This window comes from Leucoraja erinacea, chromosome 22 (genome assembly GCF_028641065.1).
Source record: "Leucoraja erinacea ecotype New England chromosome 22, Leri_hhj_1, whole genome shotgun sequence".
NCBI classification, from domain to species: domain Eukaryota; kingdom Metazoa; phylum Chordata; class Chondrichthyes; order Rajiformes; family Rajidae; genus Leucoraja; species Leucoraja erinaceus.
In genome coordinates, this window is record NC_073398.1 from 35,377,455 (window position 1) to 35,400,619 (window position 23,165).

At 49.1% G+C, this 23,165-nt stretch overlaps 1 protein-coding gene across 1 annotated transcript in view; it reads left to right on the forward strand.

Annotated features, from left to right (window-relative positions):
- Positions 1–3,740: 3,740 nt before the first annotated feature.
- The window catches only part of dhtkd1 (dehydrogenase E1 and transketolase domain containing 1), a 31,694-nt gene continuing 12,269 nt past the window's right edge, over positions 3,741–23,165 (forward strand). The window contains exons 1-8 of the mRNA XM_055653466.1: positions 3,741–4,115; positions 8,995–9,150; positions 12,798–13,009; positions 15,288–15,482; positions 17,292–17,567; positions 18,292–18,463; positions 20,268–20,466; positions 21,018–21,330. Of these exons, the coding sequence (XP_055509441.1) occupies positions 3,935–4,115; positions 8,995–9,150; positions 12,798–13,009; positions 15,288–15,482; positions 17,292–17,567; positions 18,292–18,463; positions 20,268–20,466; positions 21,018–21,330 (1,704 nt within the window). The 5' untranslated portion in view covers positions 3,741–3,934. The remainder of the gene's footprint in view (positions 4,116–8,994; positions 9,151–12,797; positions 13,010–15,287; positions 15,483–17,291; positions 17,568–18,291; positions 18,464–20,267; positions 20,467–21,017; positions 21,331–23,165) is intronic.

The following is a 23,165-nucleotide window of genomic DNA, read 5'->3' on the forward strand; positions in this document are numbered from 1 at the left end:
CACACGGACACCTGGACACACGGACACTAACACCTGGACACACGGACACCTGGACACACGGACACACGGACACCTGGACACACAATCGACACCTGGCCACATGGACACACGGACTTTGGACACCTGGACACCTGGACACCTGGACACCTGGACACCCGGACACACGGACACCTGGACACACGGACCCCTGGACATGGACACACGGACACTGTAAATTGAAGTTGTGTCTTGGATCAGCAACAACGATGTATGGCTGCTATACGGCATTTTGTTTCACCTCAAGGGGTCCAAATGAGCAGATTAAATGTATCGTGACCGAAAATTGTAAATTGGAATACATATGTCACTTCGGTACATGTTAGTGAATGGGGAAACACGCACTTTCACACCCGTTAAAAACATGGAAAACGGCCGATATTTTAGCTGAAATTTTCTGTGCTAGTCGGGAATTATCGCGTTTGCTCGCTGAATTTCATCAAAAGTAAGTTAATAATGCCTTACTTTTGATGAAATTCAGCGAGCAAACGCGATAATTCCCGATATTTTGGATCTTTAAATCTCCACGGCAAATGTCGGCTGTTCACTTCCGCTGTTTTCTACCTTCAGTTCCCTCTTGTAATTACCTTACTTTCTATCTTTTTTTTTGCCTGAAAATTTAGGTCACTGTGCTTCACGGTCACCCCGACTAGCACAGAAAATTTCAGCTAAAATATCGGCCGTTTTCCATGTTTTTATTGGGTGGGAAAGTGCGTGTTTCCCCATTCACTAACATGTACCGAACTGACATATGTCCTCCAGTTAAAATTTCGGTCACGTGAGGGGGGATCTACGCTCATTTGACATTTGGTGAAATCACCCTATATGGAAGAGGTCCAACTCATGGTCCTTAACTCTTCTTGAAGACCAAGGAGCTCATTGTAGACTTCAGGAAGTCTAGGGTCGGCACACACACAAAGCATTTCGTTGTCTCTGTACTGTACACTGACTATGACAATTAAAATTGAATCTGAATCTGAATCTGACACCCCCATCCACATCAACGGGACGCAGGTGGAACGTGTTTCCAGCTTCAGGTTCCTGGGAGTCAACATCTCCGATGACCTCTCTTGGACCCACAATACCTCTACTCTGGTCAAGAAGGCTCACCAGCGTCTTCTTCCTGAGGAGACTGAAGAAGGTCCATCTGTCTCCTCAGATCCTGGTGAACTTCTACCGCTGCACCATCGAGAGCATCCTTACCAACTGCATCACGGTATGGTATGGTGACTGCTCTGTCTCCGACCGGAAAGCATTGCAGAGGGTAGTGAAAATTGCCCAACGCATCACCAGTTCCTCAATCCCCTCCATTGAGTCTGTCCAAAGCAAGCGTTGTCTGCGGAGGGCGCTCAGCATCGCCAAGGACTGCTCTCACCCCAGCCACAGACTGTTTACCCTCCTACCATCCGGGAGGCGCTACAGGTCTCTCCGTTGCTGGACCAGCAGGTCGAGGAACAGCTTCTTCCCTGCGGCTGTTACACTGCTCAACAATGTACCTCGGTGACTGCCAATCACCCCTCCCCCCCCCCCCCCCCCGGACACTCCTCCCACAGGAAAAACACTATGACCGTATGCATGTAAATAGATTTATTTATTGAAATCATATTCTATGTTGCTCTTCCAGGGAGGTGCTAACTGCATTTCATTATCTCTGTACTGTACACTGCACAATGACAATTAAAGTTGAATCTGATCTGAATCTGACCCAAAACGTCACCTATTCCTTCGCTCCATAGATGCTGCCTCACCAACTAACTAAACTAGCATCTGCAGTTCCTTCATCTGGGCTGATTTATTTTGTCTTGTGGGTGAAAATATGGCAATTAAATTTGCTTCTTCTTCTTGCGAATGAAGCATGAATAAACCAAAGGAATAGTTAGATCTCAAGCCGGGTGTTGAGCAGCCAGGTGGTTGTCTCTGTTGGCGTCAATGTCTGCCAGGCCCTGACACAGCTCCATTTGGTGGGTGGTAGAGCGGGCACCCAGAGATGACATGGTTGGCTGTCTGTTGTTCTGCTCCACATTCACAGGCTGGGCTCTGGAGGGAGTCCCCATCTCCACACGCTGGCATTGAAACGCCCAACTCCAGTACCAAGTCTGTTGAGCTTCACCCATCTACGCTCCTCTGGGGAGGTCAGACCCTGGACAGCTTCTATCTGGTGAGGAGATGTAGCTGTGTAATGGAGATGAGGTTGCCTTCCACTCCTCCCTTTCATTAATGTTGCTGTTGCTATTAATTAGAGTCGCGTTAATTTCATGTTACATGTATCTTGTTACACGACAATAAACTGAACTCGGCATCTGAACCGTTTAAGGAGGAACTGTGCAGATGCTGTCAAAATAGAAGGTAGACAAAAATGCTGGAGAAACTCAGCGGGTGAGGCAGCATCTATGGAGCGAAGGAAATAGGTGACGTTTCGGGTCGAGACCCTTCTTTAGACTCAGTCGCTGTCTCACCCGCTGAGTTTCTCCAGCATTTTTGTCTACCTGTCTGAGCCAGCATCTGCAGTTCCCTCTGGCAGCCTATTCACTGTACCTCGGTATAATTGACAATAAACTAAATGTAACGAGCCAACTAAATCAGCATCTGCAGCATCTCCAGTCTGAGGAAGGGTCTCGACCCGAAACGCCACCCGTTTCTTCTCCCCAGAGATGCTGCCTGTCCCCCTGAATTACTCCAGCACTTTTGTGTCTATCTTCGGTTTAAGCCTGCAGTTCCTTCCTGCACATCACATTAAAAGTGATTTGTCAACAGAGAGTGCCTTGCTTGTCCTATTGGACAGAACATAACAGCTCAGAATTCTCCAGTTCAATATTCCTAACAGTAACCAAAAAACCTGTTCTTAAACCAAAGATAATGTATTTGCCTATTTACAATAACACGTACAATACTAAATTGTTCAACACAAAGGCACCGCCACAATACAAGCAAAAACAAATATACTATGTTTATGTCTGAAGAAGGGTCTCGACCCAAAACGCCACCCATTCCTTCTCTCCAGTGATGCTGCCAGTCCTGCAGAGTTACTCCAGCATTTTGTATCTATAGACAATAGGTGCAGGAGTTGGCCATTCAGCCCTTCGAGCCAGCACCGCCATTCACTGTGATCATGGCTGATCATGGGGTGGAAAATTGCAACCTTCACGTGGTCCGCCCTGTTTCGACGAATGAAATCAACTCGACGTGCACAAACGGAAGATCAAATAGAACAAAGGTACACAAAAAAGCTGGAGAAACTCAGCGGGTGCAGCAGCATCTATGGAGCGAAGGAAAAAGGCAACGTTTCGGGCCGAAACCCTTCTTCAGACTTTAGGCTGTGCACGTCACACAAAATAAGAAGACGATGGCTGATCATCCACAATCGGTACCCCGTTCCTGCCTTCTCCTCATATCCCCTGACTCCGCTATCTTTAAGAGCCCTATCTAGCTCTCTCTTGAAAGTAATGCTGCCTGACTCCAGAATTTCTCCAGCATTTTGTGTCTCTCTGCAGTTCTTTGTGACTCCCTGACAACTTGTAGCTCTTGTTGATGAGTGTGCAGGCAGCATCTCTGGAGATAGACACAAATAACTGATCTTTGGACCAAAGATCCTATAGCGATCTTTGCTTTGGACTGGCAAAGACAGGGGGCGTTGAGCTTCACACCACCGAGCTATTGGCTGAGCTGAGCAGTTGGGAGGCGGTGTCTATGCGGCTTCTTGCCTGCCCAAAGATCCTCTAGCGGAGCTAGGGTCATTGCGCCTGCCTGCTTCCTTACTTACACACACACACACACACATGCCTGTGCAGGGCCCCGGCTAGTCTAGGACAACCGGGATTTTTTTTGGCAGGAGGGGATTTTGTTTTAAGACAACATTTTAAACCATTGACCTGGTTTTGTGCAGAGGACAAGGGGGACAATGTTCAGCTTGCCGGGCAACGCTCTGACTGCGCTGTTGAGGTGGACGGGCCGGGGAGTGTGTGACTCTCGCTGTATCACACGCCTGTATCACAGCGAGGGAGGTGTCTACGGCTACAAACCCCAGGGAAACAACGACTGTGCAAACAACTCGCCAAGGGACGCCACCTCCTCACACCAAGGTCAGTCGGCGTGACACTCCGGCTGTTAGAAGCCTTCAATGTGGAGGGCTGGTTTATGTTGTCTTGTGGGTGGAAAATTGCTATTAGTATTACCCTTTGCTGTTGATTAAAGTCATGTTTCATGTCGCATGTTGTGTTTTTATCGCTGTTGGGCCGGCCAATCCCCCTCCTGGGACAAATGAAGTTCTCTCATAGAAACATAGAAAACAGGTGCAGGAGGAGGCCCTTCGGCCCTTCGAGCCAGCACCGCCATTCATTCTCTGTTGCTGCTCCGGCACTCTGGAACACCCTGCCGTTGCACATCAGACAGGCCCCCTCACTGTCCATCTTCAAATCCAGTATTAAAACGCATTTGTACTCCCTGGCTTTTGACCATGCCTGAGGCTTTGCTTCTGTTTGTGGTGTTTTTGATGTTTCTTTATTTTACATGTCTTTTCCTACTATTTCTTTTGATTGTTATTTTTGGTGTGTATTAGCTTTTTTGTCAATGATTAGTGATGTACAGCACTTTGTTGCAGCTATGTTTGTTTTTAAAGTGTTCTATAAATAAAATTATTATTATTATTATTATTGTGATCATGGCTGATCGTCCCCTATCAATAACCCGTGCCTGCCTTCTCCCCATATCCCTTGACTCCGCTAGCCCCTAGAGCTCTATCTAACTCTCTCTTAAATCCTCGTGTTGTATGTGATGCTAAGATCAAGAGTTGGTGGACTTCCAGCAGAACGAGAATGGTTGCAAACGTTGAGAACTTTTGAGGGGACACATGCCTTGTGCAGAAGTGTGTGTGTGCAATAACCCAGGTCAGGCAGCATCTGTGGAGAACATGGATAGGTGACGTTTCACAGAGTGCTGGAGTAACTCAGCGGGTGCAGCAGCATCTGTGGAGAACATGGATAGGTGACATTTCACACAGAGTGCTGGAGTAACTCAGCAGGTGCTGGAGTAACTCAGCGGGTCAGGCAGCATCTGTGGAGCTAAGGAAATAGGCAACGTTTCGGGTCGAAACCCTTCTGGGTTTTGGCCCGAAACGTTGCCTATTTCCAGAAGGGTTTTGGCCCGAAACGTTGCCTATTTCCTTCGCTCCATAGACGCTGCTGCACCATAACTCAGCGGGTCAGGCAGCATCTGTGGAGAACATGGATAGGTGATGTTTCACAGAGTGCTGGAGTAACTCAGCGGGTCAGGCAGCATCTGTGGAGAACATGGATCGGTGACGTTTCACAGAGTGCTGGAGTAACTCAGCGGGTCAGGCAGCATCTGTGGAGGACATGGATAGGTGACGTTTCACAGAGTGCTGGAGTAACTCAGCGGATCAGGCAGCATCTGTGGAGAAAAGCAATAGGTGACGTTTCAGGTCGAGACCCTTCTTCAGAACTGACTGAAATGTCACCGATCGATTTTCTCCAGAGATGCTGCCTGGCCCGCTGAGTTACTCCAGCATGTTGCGTCTATCTTCAGTATAAACCAACAACTGCAGTTCCTCCCGACACGTATAACATGTAGACGTTGTGAAGAGTTGCTGGACCTTTGTGTGAGTTGAAACAGAAACCAAGAATTGTGCAAAAGAGGAAGAGTATTTGCGTGCACAGCCTAAAGTTGGAGGCCAACTTGTTCTGTTTGGCAATAGGTGCAGGAGTAGCCTGTCCGGCCCTTCGAGCCAGCACCACCATTCAATGGCTGGTCATCCCCAATCAGTACCCCGTTCCTGCCTTCTCCCCATATCCACTGACTCCGCTATCTTTAAGAGCCCTATCTAGCTCTCTCTTGAAAGTATCCAGAGAACCGGCCTCCACCGCCGTCTGAGGCAGAGAATTCCACAGACTCACAAATCTCTGTGTGGAAAAAGTGTTTCCTCGTCTGTTCTAAATGGCTTACCCCTTATTCTTAAACTGTGGCCCCTGGTTCTGGACTCCCCCAACATCGGGAACATGTTTCCTGCCTCTAGCGTGTCCAAACCCTTAATCTTATATGTTTCAATAAAATTCCCTCTCATCCTTCTAAACTCCGGAGTGTACAAGTCCAGCCGCTCCATTCTCTCGGCATATGACAGTCCCGCCATCCCAGGAATTAACCGTGTAAACCTACGCTGCACTCCCTCAATAGCAAGATTGTGCACGGCACGTTGATTGCATTCGCTGAAACAGGGTGGACCACGTGAAGGTTGCAATCTCCCACCCCTTTGTACAACTGACCACACTTTAATTTCACTGTCGACAAATCAAATAACGAGCTGCATAATTGATTGAATGCGCAGTGTAGTCTCCAATCTGAGGAAGGACATTATTGCCATAGAGGGAGTGCGAGGTTCACCAGACTGATTTATCTTAGAGTCAGACACACAAAAGCTCAGCGGGACAGGCAGAAGTGTTCTGGAGAGAAGGAATGGGTGATGTTTCGGGTCGAGAACTTTTTTTCACCCTTGAATCTCAGGACTGGGAGTCAGTTGGGAGAGGGTAACCAGTGATGCTTGTGGGCTAAAAGGGGGTATGGAGAACAAATCAGAGCCGGCACCGATGGCCAAGGAGACCACAATGGTCTGTTGTTGGCTGTGGAAGAGGTGATAACATGGGGATCCGAACAGTGGAACTAGCAGGATGACTCGGATGGGGGATGTTCTCAGCTTGTAAAGTATGGTGAGATGTGGTCGTCACATTCTGTGAACCCCTGCCTCAGTGTTGTTGGCTTTGATTTGATCTTTTCACACCTTTCAATCATTTGTTCTTCATCTCTTTTTACATCTTTCATTTCCCTCTTCCCTGACTCTCAGCCTGAAGAAAGGGTCTCGACCCGAAACCTCACCTATTGCTTTTCTTCAGAGATGCTGCCTGACCCGCTGCACTCCAGCTGCTTACGTCTATATAAAGTTTTATTTTAATGGGAGATGGACACAAGATGCTGGTGTAACACACACACCTCGTGAAGGGCTCCGACTACCCCAGCAACGGACTGTTCCAGCTGCTACGGTCAGGCAAACGCCTCTGCTGTCACGCTGCGAAAACAGAGAGGATGAGACTGAGTTACGTCCCACAGGCCGTCAGGGCTGTAAACTCTGATCTCACCTGGGTTGTAAATACTGTTGCGTCTTTTTTAGTAAATGTAAATACTGATTCTGTTCTGTTGTTTTGCACGATTCTCGCAGGCATTGCCACTTTCATTTCACTGCACATCTTGTGTGTGTATGTGACAAATAAACTTGACTTGTAACTCAACGGGACAGGCAGCATCTCTGGAGAGAAGGAACGGGTGACGTTTCGGGTCACGACCCTTCTTCAGGCTGTCTGAGGCAGGACAGCGAGCAACTCCAAGATCCAGAAGTATTTTGTTTCAATCGCACACCTTAATAGTCCTGCCCGGTTTGGCTGCCAATTTTTACAGGTGGAAGTTTTACACATAAAGCTCGCATCATGTTTCACTTCCCAGACCTAGCTGCCAAGTTGGCAGAATTTATTTTGAATAAATGACTTAATAAGTTTTTTGGCTCTACTTCCTGAGAAGATTACGGAGAGTCGGTTTGTCAAAGAGGACCCTCTCGAACTTCTACAGGTGCACAGTCGAGAGCATGCTGACCGGTTGCATCGTGGCTTGGTTCGGCAACTTGAGCGCCCAGGAGCGGAAAAGGATGTAGAAAGTTGTAAACACTGCCCAGTCCACTATCGGCTCTGACCTCCCCACCATCAAGGGGATCTATCGCAGTCGCTGCCTCAAAAAGGCTGGCAGCATCATCAAGGACCCACACCATCTTGGCCACACACTCATCTCTCCGCTGCCATCTGGTAGAAGGTACAGGAGCCTGAAATATGGACCATCCAGGTTCAGTAATGGCTACTTCCCCACAGCCATCAGGCTATTAAACTCAACTCAAACAAACTCTGAACTATAATAGCCTATTGCACTTTATCTGTTTATTTATGTGTGTATATATGGTCTATGCTATATAGACACACTGAACTGTTCTGTATTTATGCTTAGTATACTCTGTAGTGCTGCAGCAAGCAAGAATTTCATTGTCCTATCTGTGACGCATGACAAAAACTCTCTTGACTTGACTACTCCCATTGATGTGCCAATGTGTTTTTAGCTTCCTGTTCATTGTCATATGCACGGGTAACGTTACAATGTTTCAGTGAATGAGTTGAATATAAAGGAATATAAGTTCATATGGCCTTGAGGTCGCAGAATTAGGCCATTCGGCCCATCAATTCTACTCCGCCATTCAATCAGGGCTGATCTATCTCTCCCTCTCAACCCCATTCTCCTGCCTTCTCCCCATATCCCCTGACACCCGTACTAATCAAGAATCGGTCTATCTCTGCCATAAAAGTATCCAGTGACTGGGAAAAAATAAGATTTGTCTTAATTGACAAACCAGAATTATTTGTTAGAATATGGTCCCCATTTATTGAATTTTTGAAAAAGTAAATTGGTTTAACACAGAACCAGGGTTGAAATTTGAGTTTAGGATTGGATGAATAGCTACACTCAACATTTCCTGGAACTATCTCCACAATCTTGTTATCGATCGTCTCATCTTTTTCTCTCCTTATCTTTATACTTTAAAATAAAATTCTTAAAAAAAAAACTGAAGCTGTGAAATCTGTAATTAAATTGTCGCTTACTATATATTATATATATCCATTGACTTGGCCTCCACAGCCGTCTGTGGCAATGAATTCCACAGATTCACCATCCCTCTGCCTGAAGAAATTCCTCCTCATCTTTCTAAAAGTACGTCTATTTATTCTGTGACCTAACACACCCGCACTCATGTGTGTGTGTGTGTGTCCACAAGATCTTCTGAGTATGTTCTGGCCCTGTGGTTTATTGTTCTTGCGTTATAACCTCCTAAATATTGAATGATTTTTCTTTATTTTCCAGTGGACCATGGTTTAGCCCGTCTGGTGACAGCTTATCGGGAGCATGGCCATAAAGCTGCTAAAATCAACCCCCTGATTGCAGGCGGGCAAGAGATCATCCCTGAAATACAGGTCTTAACCGAGTCGCTACGGGGAAATGATCCCATGTGCACCACAGGTAATTATATCTGTCCTTCGAACTTCCCAGCTCTGGAGAAAGATTCGGGATGATTGGGTTAGCATACGATGAGCATTTGACAGCCCCAGGTCTGAGGAAGGATGTGCCGGCTCTGGAGAGAGTCCAGAGGAGGTTTACGAGAATGATCCCAGGGATGAGAGGGTTAACGTATCATGAGCGTTTGTCGGCACTGGGCCTGTACTGACCCGCTGAAGAATTTCATTGTCCTATCTGGGACACATGACATAAATAAACCCTCTCTTGACTCTACTCGCTAGAGTTTAGAAGGATGAGTGGGAGACCTCATTGAAACTTACCGAATTGTGAAAGGCCTGGATAGAGTGGATGTGGAGAGGGTGTTTCCACTAGTGGGAGAGTCTAGGACCAGAGGGCACAGCCTCAGAATAAAAGGATGTACCTCTAGGAAGGAGTTGAGGAGGAATTTCTTTAGTCAGAGGGTGGTGAATCTGTGGAATTCTTTGCCATTGACGATGTATCTTTTCACCAACCAGAGTGGTCCTGACCTACCATCCACCTCATTGGAGACCCTCCACTATCTGTAATCAGAATTTACTTGGCTTTACCTTGCACTAAACGTTATTCCCTTTATCTTGTATCTGCATGTTGTGGATGGCTCGACTGTAAACATAAATAGTCTTTCCATGGACTGGATAGCATGCAACAAAAAAGCTTGTGGAATCTGTGGAATCCAAGTCAATGGATATATTTAAGGCGGAGATTGACAGATTCTTGATGAGTGCGGGTGTCAGGGGTTATGGGGAGAAGGTAGGAGGATGGGGGTGAGAGAGAGAGATAGATCAGCCATGATGGTGGAGTGAACTTGATGGGCCGAATGGCCTAATTCTGCTCCGATCACGGTCACAGCGGCGCAGCGGTAGAGTTGCTGCCTTACAACAAATGCCGCGCCGGAGACCCGGGTTCGATCCCGACTACGGGCGCTGTCGGTATGGAGTTTGCACGTTCTCCCCGTGACCTGCGTGGGTTTTCTCCGAGATCTCCGGTTTCCTCCCGCACTCCAAAGGATTTGTAGGTTAATTGGCACGGTAAAATGTAAAAGTTGTCCCTCGTGGTGAAAAAGTTCACTTAAAAAGATAGACAAAGTACAAATTCTTAAGCCCATACAAAGCTTTAATATAACATCTGACGGGTGTGGACTGAGAGACTCAGAGGCAACAGTTTCACGTCTGAATCTCCAGCAGCACACACAAAGAAATCCCAGAACACGCGAGTTTATATACGTACTGAAATAAAACCAATTGCATGATGTCATGTACAAAAACCATCATCCACCTCCCAAATATGGAGTTGTTTTTCACTCTTTGCCAAAAGCCAGTCACCCCAATGGCAGGCATCCTCTGGGCCCCATTTTATCTGATTAACCTCTTCAACTTACATTAAAAAACCTTGCAAGAGAGCTGCGAACTTTTCACCTTAAGTTAAAAAAAACCCTTGTCACGATGGCTCTTTCAGTGGGTGTAGGATAGTGTTAGTGTGCGGGGATCGCTGGACGGCACGGACTCGGTGGGCCGAAGGGCCTGTTTCTGCGCTGTGTTCCTAAACTAAACTAAGTCACTTATGAAAGGGAATACGTGTGTGTTGGTGAGGGTGTGGTTCTATTATTAGACGGGGCTGGGTCACTATTTTGACTCGCCCTTTGCAGGTTGGAGATTTAATTAAATCTGGAATTTAAAAAACTTATTGGTGATGGTGAAGATTAAAACCACTCTGGTTCACTCATGTCGAACTAATATCTTAACTAGTGGCTTTCCTCCGGGTGCTCCGGTTTCCTCCCACATCCCAAAGACGTGCGGGTTTGTAGGTTAATCGGCCCCTCTGTAAATTGCCCCCCAGTGTGTGTAGGGAGTGGATGAGAAAGTGGGATAGCATGGAACTAGTGTGTGAACGGGTGATCGATGGTGGGCATGGACTCGGTGGGCCGAAGGGCCTGTTTCCACCCTGTATCTCTAAACTAAATTCCTTATTCGGAGGGAGAACGACACTGTTTCTGCTGACTCGTCTGCAAAACGCCAGCAAAGCTGATTCTGAATCCAGTCCGGGCAGTTTGGGATGGGCAGTTAGCGCAAACTTTGTGAATCATTTGTGAATAGACATGAAGATTTTGTTCGAGGGCAAGGTGATTCAATTCTAAAAAGCAAGGACCTGATCGCTGGTCGGGCACGGAATAGATGGGCCGAAGGGCCTGTTCCCACAATGTATCTCTAAGGTCTAAAATAAAGTAAAGACCAGTCTCACCCAACGACAGAAGGGGGAGGAGTTGTAGAGAAACACCAATAGACAATAGGTACAGGAGCAGGCCATTCGGCCCATCGAGCCAGCACCGCCATTCAATGTGATCATGTCTGATCATCCCCAATCAGTACCCCGTTCCTGCCTTCTCCCCATATCCCCTGACTCCGCTATCTTTACGAGCCCTATCTAGCTCTCTCTTGAAAGTATCCAGAGAACCGGCCTCCACCACCCTTTGAGGCAGAGAATTCCACAGACTCACAACCCTCTGTGTGAAAAAGTGTTTCCTCGTCTCCGTTCTAACTGGCTTTACTCCTTATTCTTAAACTGTGTGGCCCCTGGTTCTGGACTCCCCCAACATCGGGAACATGTTTCCTGCCTCTAGCGTGTCCAAACCCTCAATAATCTTATATGTTTCAATAAGATTCCCTCTCATCCCTCTAAACTCCAGAGTGTACAAGCCCAGCCGCTCCATTCTCTCAGCATATGACAGTCCCGCCATCCCGGGAATTAACCTGGTGAACCTACAATTGTTTCAAGACTGGGTGAACGATGGTCAAGAATATAAATACTTATCTCCTATCTTTTACTGCCTACTCTTTCTCTTTCTCTCTTTTTATTTAAATTTATTTCCCTCCCTCTCTCTCTCTCTCTTCCTTTTTCTTTTTCACACACTATACATCACATGTTTTTCTATTCTCTATTATCTAGTCTATCTTTCTCTCTGTCATTAAAAAAAAATTAAGATGTACATAAAATGGAATAAGCCAATACAGATTACAGATTACAGATAGCCTTTATTGTCATTCAGACCGAAATTTCGTGCCTGCAGTCATACATACAATACAATAAAAAACAACAATAAACACATATTAACATCCACCACAGTGAGTCCACCCAGCATCTCCTCACTGTGATGGAGGCAAAAGTCTTAGGTCTGCAGTCTCTTCCCTCCTCTTCTCCCTCTGCGCTGAGGCGATACCCCACCGGGCGATGGTACAAACAGTCCCGCGGCTCAATCACCGCGGCCCGGGGTGGTCGAAGCTGCCGCCCGCCAGTCCTGCTGACATAGCCGCTGGCCCGCAGCCGAACCCCGGACTCAGGTCACCGCCGCCAGAATGCCGTCCCAGCCACCGGACCACCGTTCCAGCCCCGAGCCGGATCGCCCTCACGTGAGTGCCGTTACCGTCTCAGCCTCGCGCCAGGCCGCCCCGACATGGGCGCCGCTCCTCCCTCGGGCAGATGTTTCGGGTCGAGACAATATATATATTTGTCACCTGAAAAAAGGTACTTACTTCTAATAAATAAAAAATAATAAACCGAAACCTACGCTGCACTCCCTCAATATTACTGATTATTGTTTTTAAACCGATATCCAGATTTGTCGGGCTTTGGGAAGGATGAAGGCAGTCTAGAGGAGGTGCTGGCCTACCTGGATCAGACGTACTGTGGACACTCCTCGGTTGAGGCCAGCCAGCTGGAGACCATGGCGGAGAGGGAATGGTTCGCTCAAAGATTCGAACAAATCAAGCGAGAAGCTTTAACACGAGAAGAGAGAAGACATCTGGCTACATTGATGCTGGAGTCGCAGGTAGGTTTGCAAGCGACCGGCAGAATACATGCCGCTGGGACTCCGAGCTCACTGTTAAATAAGCTTTTCACCGCGTGGGTTTTCTCCGGGTGCTCCGGTTTCCTCCCACGCCACAAAGACGTGCAGGTTTGTAGGTTAATTGGCTTCTGTCAATTGCCCCCCTAGCTTGCAGGTTGGAACTAGTGTACGGGTCAGTGTTTAAGAACGAACTGCAGATGCTGGAAAAATCGAAGGTGGACAAAAATGCTGGAGAAACTCAGCGGGTGAGAGGCAGCATCTATGGAGCGAAGGAATAGGTGACGGCGACTGCGATTTCGAAGGTAGACAAAAATGCTGGGAGAAACTCAACCCTTGTTCATGGGCGACGTTTCGGGGGACGAGACGTTTCGGGGTCGAGAAAGCATCTATGGAGCGAAGGAATAGGGACGTTTCGGGTCGAGACCCTTCCGGGTCGAGACCCGTCGCCGGGTCCCTCCCCTGCCCACCCCCCCCCCCCCCCCCCCCCCCCCCTTTTCCCTTAGGGCTAACCAAGGGATGGACATGATCAGCCCGGTTGCCACAGAAATCCTGGATGTTTCTAAGCACCTTTTGCCCAAGTTAGGCCGCTGTAAGCCTCGCCCTGTATTTTCATCATCATCATCATCATCATGGTTGAAACCATCAATGTAGCCTTACAATGCTACGTACGACACTGATCGCGGATCAGGCTCATCCGCCCTTTGACAGGTCTTGTTTTTGGTCCTGCTGGGGGGTCCACAGCCCCCTCCTCACCTGGCGAACCAGACCATGGAGCAGGTAGCATGGGATTACATGGTACCCGCGGCGGTGGGAACTCCCCCCTCCCCCCCCCTCCCCGCTCCATGGACATTGCCACAGAACTAGGAAACACCTTTTGCAGTGAGGATGCAGTGAGTAAATCTCTCGGCCACAGTTACGCAGCGGATCAGGCAGCATCCGTGGAGGATTTGCAATACGTTCAAAATTAGCTTTCTAGGCCACCTGTGAGGAGTTTGCACGTTCTCCCTGTGGACCACGTGGGCTTTCTCCTGGTGCTCTGGTTTCCTCCCACTTCCCAAAGACGTGCGGGCTTGTAGACTAAACGTCCCTCTGTAAATTGCCCCCAGTGCGTGTCGGGAGTGGACGACAGAGTGGGATAACAAGATCGATGGTCGGCATGGACTGAGTGGGCCGAAGGGCCTCTTTCCATGCCATATCACCAAATGAAATTATGTAAACAGATCTGTTTTTCTCCAGAGATGCTGCCTGACCCGCTGAGTTACTCCAGCATTTTGTGCCTATCCTTGGTTTAAACAAGCATCTGCCGTTCCTTCTTAAGGGCCTGCCCCACTTGGCGATTTTTTCGGCGACTGATGACATCATTGGCTGACGTAGCAGGTCACCGAAAAATTCACGGCGTGATGACTTGTTGCCGTGCGGTGTTTTGTTCAAGTGTCGCAACATTTTTTTTGTCGCTGCTGGATTTTGAAATGTTCAAAATCTTTTGGCGACACTGATATGTCGCCGGCATTCGCCGAAAATATCACCGTGGGACAGGCCCTTTTTCATCATCATCATCGCCCAGGTACAGCAGGCAGTGAAGAAAGCGAATGGCACGTTGGCCTTTATAACAAGAGGAATCGCGTACAGGAGCAAAGAGGTCCTTCTGCAGTTGTGCAGAGCCCTAGTGAGACCACACCTGGAGTATTGTGTGCAGTTTTGGTCCCCTAATTTGAGGAAGGACATTCTTGCTATTGAGGGAGTGCAACGTAGGTTTACAAGGCTAATTCCCGGGATGGCGGGACTGTCATATGCTGAGAGAATGGAGCAGCTGGGCTTGTACACTCTGGAGTTTAGAAGGATGAGAGGAGATCTCATTGAAACATATAAGATTATTAAGGGTTTGGACACGCTAGAGGCAGGAAACATGTTCCCGATGTTGGGGGAGCCCAGAACCAGGGGCCACAGTTTAAGAATAAGGGGTAAGCCATTTAGAATGGAGACGAGGAAACACTTTTTCTCACAGAGAGTGGCGAGTCTGCGGAATTCTCTGCCTCAGAGGGCGGTGGAGGCCGGTTCCCTGGATACTTTCAAGAGAGAGCTAGATAGGGCTCCTAAAAATAGTGGAGTCAGGGGATATGGGGAGAAGGCAGGAACGGGGTACTGATTGGGGATGATCAGCCATGATGATATTGAACGGCGGTGCTGGCTCGAAGGGCCAAATGGCCTACTCCTCCTGTCTATTTACACAAACTAATCTGTTCTGTTTTTGTTCTTGCAGGAATTTGACCATTTCTTGGCGACAAAGTTCTCCACTGTGAAGCGCTACGGCGGGGAGGGAGCGGAGAGCATGATGGGGTTCTTCAACGAATTATTCCGCGTGGCGGCGCTCAGCGGCGTGACGGACGTGGTGCTGGGGATGCCTCACCGAGGGAGACTCAATCTGTTGACGGGACTCCTGCAGCTCCCGCCCGAGGTGAGTAACCCCATCCAAACCAGTCCCAGGTGGGCAAGAATGCTGGAGAAACTCAGCGGGTCGGGCAGCGCCTGTGCAGCCAAGGAATGGGCGCGTTTCAATAGACAATAGACGCGGGAGTAGGCCATTCGGCCCTTTGAGCCAGCAATGCCATTCAATGTGATCATGGCTGATCATCCACAATCAGTACCCCGTTCCTGCCTTCTCCCCATATCCCCTGACTCCGCTATCTTTAAGAGCCCTATCTAGCTCTCTCTTGAACGTATCCAGAGAAACTGCCTCCACCGCCCTCTGAGGCAGACTTCCACAGCAACTCTCTGGGTGAAAACGTGTTTCCTTGGGGATATGGGGAGAAGGCAGGAATGGGGTACTGCTTGGAGATGTTCAACCATGATCACATTGAATTGCGGTGCTGGCTCGAAGGGCTGAATGGCCTCTACTCCTGCACCTATTGTCTATTGTCAGTCGCCACTACGGGCAGCCGGGATGCTGGAACTCCGACGTCGGAACGGGAGGCCAACCTCAGTGGCTTTGCAACCTCCAAATCAGCCGCTTCCCACCGGAGTCCCCTTGTACGTTCTCCCCGTGACCTGCGTGGGTTTTCTCCGGCTGCTCCGGTTTCCTCTCCACGCTCCAGGTTGGGAGGTTAACTTACCTTCAGTAAAATTGTACATAGTCCATAGTGTGTAGGATAGTGTAAGTGGGCTGAAGGGCCTGTTTTCATGCTGTGCCTCTAAAGTCTAATGTACAGTCTAAAAGTCACTTCTGAGGAAGGGTCTCGACCCGAAACGTCACCCGTTCCTTCTCTCCATAGATGCTGCCTGACCCACGGAGTTACTCCAGCATTTCGCAGTTACTTACTACAGCTTTACGAGGGTGTTGCCAGGACTCAAGGGCCTGAACTATAGGGGCAGGTTGGGTGGGCTAGGACTGTGTTTCTTGGCCAGGAAGCTGAGGGGTTATCTTGTCGAGGTGTACAAAATCACGAGGGGATTAGATTGGGTGAACGCAGAGTCTTTTACCCAGAGTGGGGAATCGAGGACCAGAGGACAAAGGTTTAAGGTGGGGGGGAAGATTTAATAGGAACCTGAGGGGTAACTTATTCACTCAGACGGTGGTGGGTGTACGGAACGAGCTGCCGGAGGAGGTAGTTGAGGCAGGTACTATCCTAATTTTTGTACAGGTGCATGGATAGTACAGATTTGGGGGGATATGGGCCAAATGCAGGCAGGTGGGACTAGTGTAGATGGGACATGTTGGTCGGTGTGGTCAGTTTGGGCTGAAGGGCCTGTTTCCATACTAGCACACAGATGCTGCCTGACCAACTACTCCAGCACTTTGTGTATCAGACTGAAGCAATGGCTTTCATTGGAAGATTGAGGGGGGATCTTATAGAAATTTACAAAATTCTTAAGGGGTTGGACAGGCTAGATGCAGGAAGATTGTTCCCGATGTTGGGGAAGTCCAGAACAAGGGGTCACAGTTTAAGGATAAGGGGGAAATCTTTTAGGACCGAGATGATAATTTTTTTTTTCACACAGTGAGTGGTGAATCTGTGGAATTCTCTGCCCCAGAGGGTAGTTGAGGCCAGTTCATTGGCTATATTTAAGAGGGAGTTAGATGTGGCCCTTGTGGCTAAAGGGATCAGGGGGTATGGAGAGAAGGCAGGTACAGGATACTGAGTTGGATGAACTGCCATGAATGGCGGTGCAGGCTGGAAGGGCCGAATGGCCTCTACTCCTGCACCTATTGTCTATGTTTCTACCCGGTCGGGTACAGTTTCATATATTACTTTGGATTTGATTGCAGTTGATGTTTCGCAAGATGCGTGGGTTGAGTGAGTTTCCGGAAGGTTCCGCGGCCTCGGGGGACGTGCTGTCTCACCTGTCGACCTCGGTGGAGCTGGACTATGGCGTTGAGCAGCCCCTGCACGTGGCCATGCTGCCCAACCCGTCGCACCTCGAGGCCATCAACCCGGTGGCAGTCGGCAAAGTCCGCGGCCGGCAGCAGTCCCGGCAAGATGGAGATTACTCGCCCAGCGCAAACGCCAACGCCCGGCCCGGAGACAAAGCCATTTGTGTGCAGGTCAGGACAGGACAGGCCACACGTGCCTCCACGCACCGTCATTCATTGTTGATATACGTTTAGACATACAGGCGCCGACCAGCGATCCCCGCACACTAACACTATCCTACACACACTAGGGACAATTTACATTTACACCAAAACCAATTAGAGCGGTCACGGTGGTGCAGCGGGTAGAGCTGCTGCCTCACGGCGCCAGGGACCCGGGTTTGATCCCGACTACGGGCGCTGTCTGCACGGAGTTTGCACGTTCTCCCCGTGACCTGCGTGGGTCTTCTCCGGGTGCTCCGGTTTCCTCCCACACTCAAGGTTTTGTAGGTTAATTTGGTTAAAATTGTAAATTGTCCCTAGTGTGTGCAGGATAGTGTTAGTAGCGGGGGGGGGGGGGGTCGCTGGACGGCACGGACTGGATGGGCCAAAGGGCCTGTTTCCGCGCTGTATCTCTGAACTAAATCTCCCTGTTTCAAGTTGAAATCCTGTGATGATCGGAATTTCATAGAAATGTGCATTTCCAAGGACCTCTGGCTGTGGTTGATCTGGATAATAGATTGTCCGATCACAGCTGGACTGTTTCCTGTTTCCATGCTGTATCTCTAAACTAAACATGTCCTTGGAAAGTTTGGAGATATTGTTGCTTCAAGGCTATGGTGAGTGGATGCTGACGAGCCTTCCCTTCCCCCCCCCCCCCCCCCCCCCTCCCTTCCCCCCCCCCCATCCCCCTCAGGTACACGGAGACGCTTCCTTCCCAGGGCAAGGGGTGGTTGCTGAGACCTTCACTCTGTCGAAACTCCCCCACTACCGAGTGGGTGGCAGCATCCACCTGATCGTCAACAATCAGCTGGGCTACACCACTCCCGCAGAGAGGGGGAAGTCCTCGCCCTACAACAGTGATGTTGGTAAGCTACTCCATCTATGAGCCGCTGGGCACGGGGGCAGGAACAGGAACAGGAACAGGCCCCTTGCCCACCCTGCCCTCAACAAGCCTGTCATCATAGAAACATAGAAACATAGAAATTAGGTGCAGGAGTAGGCCATTCGGCCCTTCGAGCCTGCACCGCCATTCAATATGATCATGGCTGATCATCCAACTCAGTATCCCGTACCTGCCTTCTCTCCATACCCCCTGATCCCCTTAGCCACAAGGGCCACATCTAACTCCCTCTTAAATATAGCCAATGAACTGGCCTCGACTACCCTCTGTGGCAGAGAATTCCAGAGATTCACCACTCTCTGTGTGAAAAAAGTTCTTCTCATCTCGGTTTTAAAGGATTTCCCCCTTATCCTTAAGCTGTGACCCCTGGTCCTGGACTTCCCTAACATCGGGAACAATCTTCCTGCATCTAGCCTGTCCAACCCCTTAAGAATTTTGTAAGTTTCTATAAGATCCCCTCTCAATCTTCTAAATTCTAGAGAGTATAAACCAAGTCTATCCAGTCTTTCTTCATAAGACAGTCCTGACATCCCAGGAATCAGTCTGGTGAACCGTCTCTTCACTCCCTCTATGGCAATAATGCCCTTCCTCAGATTTGGAGACCAAAACTGTACGCAATACTCCAGGTGTGGTCTCACCAAGACCCTGTACAACTGCAGTAGAACCTCTCTGCTCCTATACTCAAATCCTTTTGCAATGAAAGCTAACATACCATTCGCTTTCTTTACTGCCTGCTGCACCTGCTTGCCTACCTTCAATGACTGGTGTACCATGACACCCAGGTCTCGCTGCATCTCCCCCTTTCCCAATCGGCCACCATTTAGATAATAGTCTGCTTTCCTGTTTTTGCCACCAAAATGGATAACCTCACATTTATCCACATTATACTGCATCTGCCAAACATTTGCCCACTCACCCAGCCTATCCAAGTCACCCTGCAGTCTCCTAGCATCCTCCTCACAGCTAACACTGCCCCCCAGCTTAGTGTCATCCGCAAACTTGGAGATATTACCTTTAATTCCCTCATCCAGATCATTAATATATATTGTAAATAGCTGGGGTCCCAGTACTGAGCCTTGGGGTACCCCACTAGTCACTGCCTGCCATTGTGAAAAGGACCCGTTTACTCCTACTCTTTGCTTTTTTCTGAAACAAGCAAGGAGAAAGTCAGAGTATTGAGTATTTTCTGGATGCTTTCAAGAGAGAGCTAGATAGGGCTCTTAAAAATAGCGGAGTCAGGGGATATGGGGAGAAGGCCGGAACAGGGTACTGATTGGGGATGATCAGCCATGATCACATTGAATGCGGTGCTGGCTCGAAGGGCCGAATGGCCTACTCCTACACATATTGTCTATTGTTTATATTCCTTGTATCCGGTAGATAGCTTGGACACGCTAGAGGCAGGAAACATGTTCCCGATGTTGGGGGAGCCCAGAACCAGGGGCCACACAGTTTAAGAATAAGGGGTAACCCATTTAGAACGGAGACGAGGAAACACGTTTTCACACAGAGAGTTGTGAGTCTGTGGAATTCTCTGCCTCAGAGGGCGGTGGAGGCAAGTTCTCTGGATACTTTCAAGAGAGAGCTAGATAGGGCTCTTAGAAATAGCAGAGTCAGGGGATATGGGGTGAAGGCTGGAACGGGGTACTGATTGGGGATGATCAGCCAGGATCACATTGAATGGCGGTGCTGGCTCGAAGGGCCGAGTGGCCTATTGTCTATTGCCTTTAGTGTGGGGACGATGGGCCTGTATGTTTTGTCACCCCCAGGGAGGATGGTCCACTGTCCGGTCATCCACGTGAACGGAGACGATGCAGAGGAGGTGGTGCGTTCCGCGCGGTTAGCCGTGGAGTACCAGCGACGCTTCCGCAAGGACGTGGTGGTGGACCTCCTCTGCTACCGGCAGTGGGGCCACAACGAGCTGGACGAGCCCACCTTCACCAACCCCATCATGTACAGGACCATCAGGTACAGTCGAGGGGCCCACCCTCATCCATCTGACTGACTGGTGGCCTTCCATCCACAGTCAATGGCCGTTCGATTTATCCCCTCACATCCCATGGAAAGGTTTAAAAGCTAAATACAATGGGGGCAGGAGTAGAGGCCATTCAGCCCTTCGAGCCAGCACCGCCATTCAATGTGATCATGGCTGATCATCCCCAATCAGTTCCCCGTTCCTGCCTTCTCCCCATATCCCCTGATTTTGCTATCTTTAAGAGCCCTATCTAGCTCCTAAATTGAGGAAGGACATTCTTGCTATTAAGGGAGTGCAGCGTAGGTTTACCAGGTTAATTCCCAGGATGGCGGGACTGTCATATTCTGGAAAATGTTCCAAGTGTGTGTAGGATAGTGTTAGTGTGCGGGGGGGGGGAGAATCGCTGGTCGACGTGGACGCGGTGGGCCGAAGGGCCTGTTTCGGCGCTGTATCTCTAAACTAAACGTATCTACGTGTCACTTGTAGATGTAAAACAAGACTGTATTCTGCCTCATGTTGCATTCTTTCTTCAACCCCTCCACAGATCACGACAAAGTATCCCCGAGCTGTACGCTGAGCGACTGGTGGCAGACGGCCTACTAACAGAGCAGGAGATATCCAGCATCAAGACCTCGTACTTTGCCAAGCTAAACGACCACCTGAGCAACACCTTGTCCTTCTCCCCGCTGGCCCTGAACCTGCGGGGCCGTTGGAGCGGCTTGGTGGAACCCTCGTACAGGATCACCACCTGGGACACGGGCATGCCCGTCGACCTGTTGAAGTACGTGGGCGCCAAGTCTGTGGAGGTTTGCGAGGGAATAACCATGCACAGTCACTTGCTGAAGACGCACGTACAGGTAGGTACTGGAGCGGGGGCAGGGGCTGGTTGAAGCACCGCCACTCACTAGCGTGCAGCTTTAGTTCCGTTTAGTTTATTGTCACGTCTACCGAGGCACAGTGAAAAGCTTTTGTTGCGTGCTAACCTTCCCTCCATTGATGAACTGTACACTGCAGGGCCAGGAAGCGAGTGGGCAAGATCATCTCTGACCCCTCTCACCCTGGCCACAAACTCTTTGAATCACTTCCCTCTGGAAGGCGACTCCGGACTGTCAAAGCTGCCACAGTTTTTATCCACGAGTAGTTGCTCTACTCAACAGCCAAAATCTGTAGCCTCCCTTTGATCTGGTATTTTGTTGGTTCACATGCTTGATCAATGGTGTTTTATCATTAATGTTTTATTATTATTAATGTTTAGTGTTTTCTGAGTCATTCGTAACTGTCACTGTATGTCATGTTATTACTTGTGGGTGGAGCACCAAGGAAAATTCCTTGTATGTGAATACTTGGCCAATAAACTTACTTACTTAACCAGTCAGCAGAAAAACAACACATGATTACAATCGAGCCGTTTACAGTGTACAAATACACGATAAGGTTTAGTGCAAGGTAAAGCCAGTAAAGTTCAATCAAGGATAGTCCGTGGGTCACCAATGAGGTAGATAGTAGTTCAGGACCGCTCTCTGGTTGTGGTAGGATGGTTCAGTTACCTGATAACAGCCGGGAAGAAACTGTCCCTGAATCTGGAGGTGTGCGATCGTTTTCACACTTCTGTACCTCTTGCCCGATGGGAGAGGGGAGAAGAGGGAGTGGCCGGGGGTGAGACTGGTCCTTGATGATGCTGCTGGCCTTGCCGAGGCAGCGTGAGGTGTAGATGGAGTCGATGGATGGGAGGTTGGTTTGTGCGATGGTCTGGGCTGCGTCCACAATTCTCTGGAATTTTTTGCGGCCTAGGTTGGATGGAGCTTCTTGGGACAGCATAGAAACATAGACAATAGGTGCAGGAGTAGGCCATTCGGCCCTTCGAGCCTGCACCATTCGCCATTCAATATGATCATGGCTGATCATCCAACTCAGTATCCTGTACCTGCCTTCTCTCCATACCCCCTGATCTCTTTAGCCACAAGGGCCACATCTAACTCCCTCTTAAATATAGCCAATGAACTGTGGCCTCAACTACCCTCTGTGGCAGAGAATTCCAGAGATTCACCACTCTCTGTGTGAAAAATGTTTTTCTCATCTCGGTTTTAAAGGATTTCCCCCTTATCCTTAAGCTGTGACCCCTTGTCCTGGACTTCCCCAACATCGGGAACAATCTTCCTGCATCTAGCCTGTCCAACCCCTTAAGAATGTTGTAAGTTTCTATAAGATCCCCCCTCAATCTTCTAAATTCTAACGAGTACAAACCGAGTCTATCCAGTCTTTCTTCATATGAAAGCATGGAGGAGTTGGGCCAAAGGGCCTGTTTCCGCGCTGTATGACTGTTTGACCAATGGCCCTGAATCCAGAGGTGTGCGTTTTCACACTCCTGTACTGTCTGTCCGACCGCACTTTGGACTTTGAATGATGGGGCCAACAATGTTGGTGCCCGTGAGTGTGGGAAAGGGAGAAAGACTTTCACTGTGCAGTCACGTCTGTGGCAAGTGAAGCACTATTGATCTATTGATGTGGGGCTCGGGCTCGGGGTGCAGTGCTGCTTATTCTTAAAGGTAGACAAAAATGCTGGAGAAACTCAGCGGGTGAGGCAGCATCTATGGAGCGAAGGAATAGGCGACGTTTCGGGTCGGGACTCTTCCTCAGACTGATGTGGGGACAGGAAAACTAAAGGAAGAGGCGGAGACAGTGGGCTGTGTGG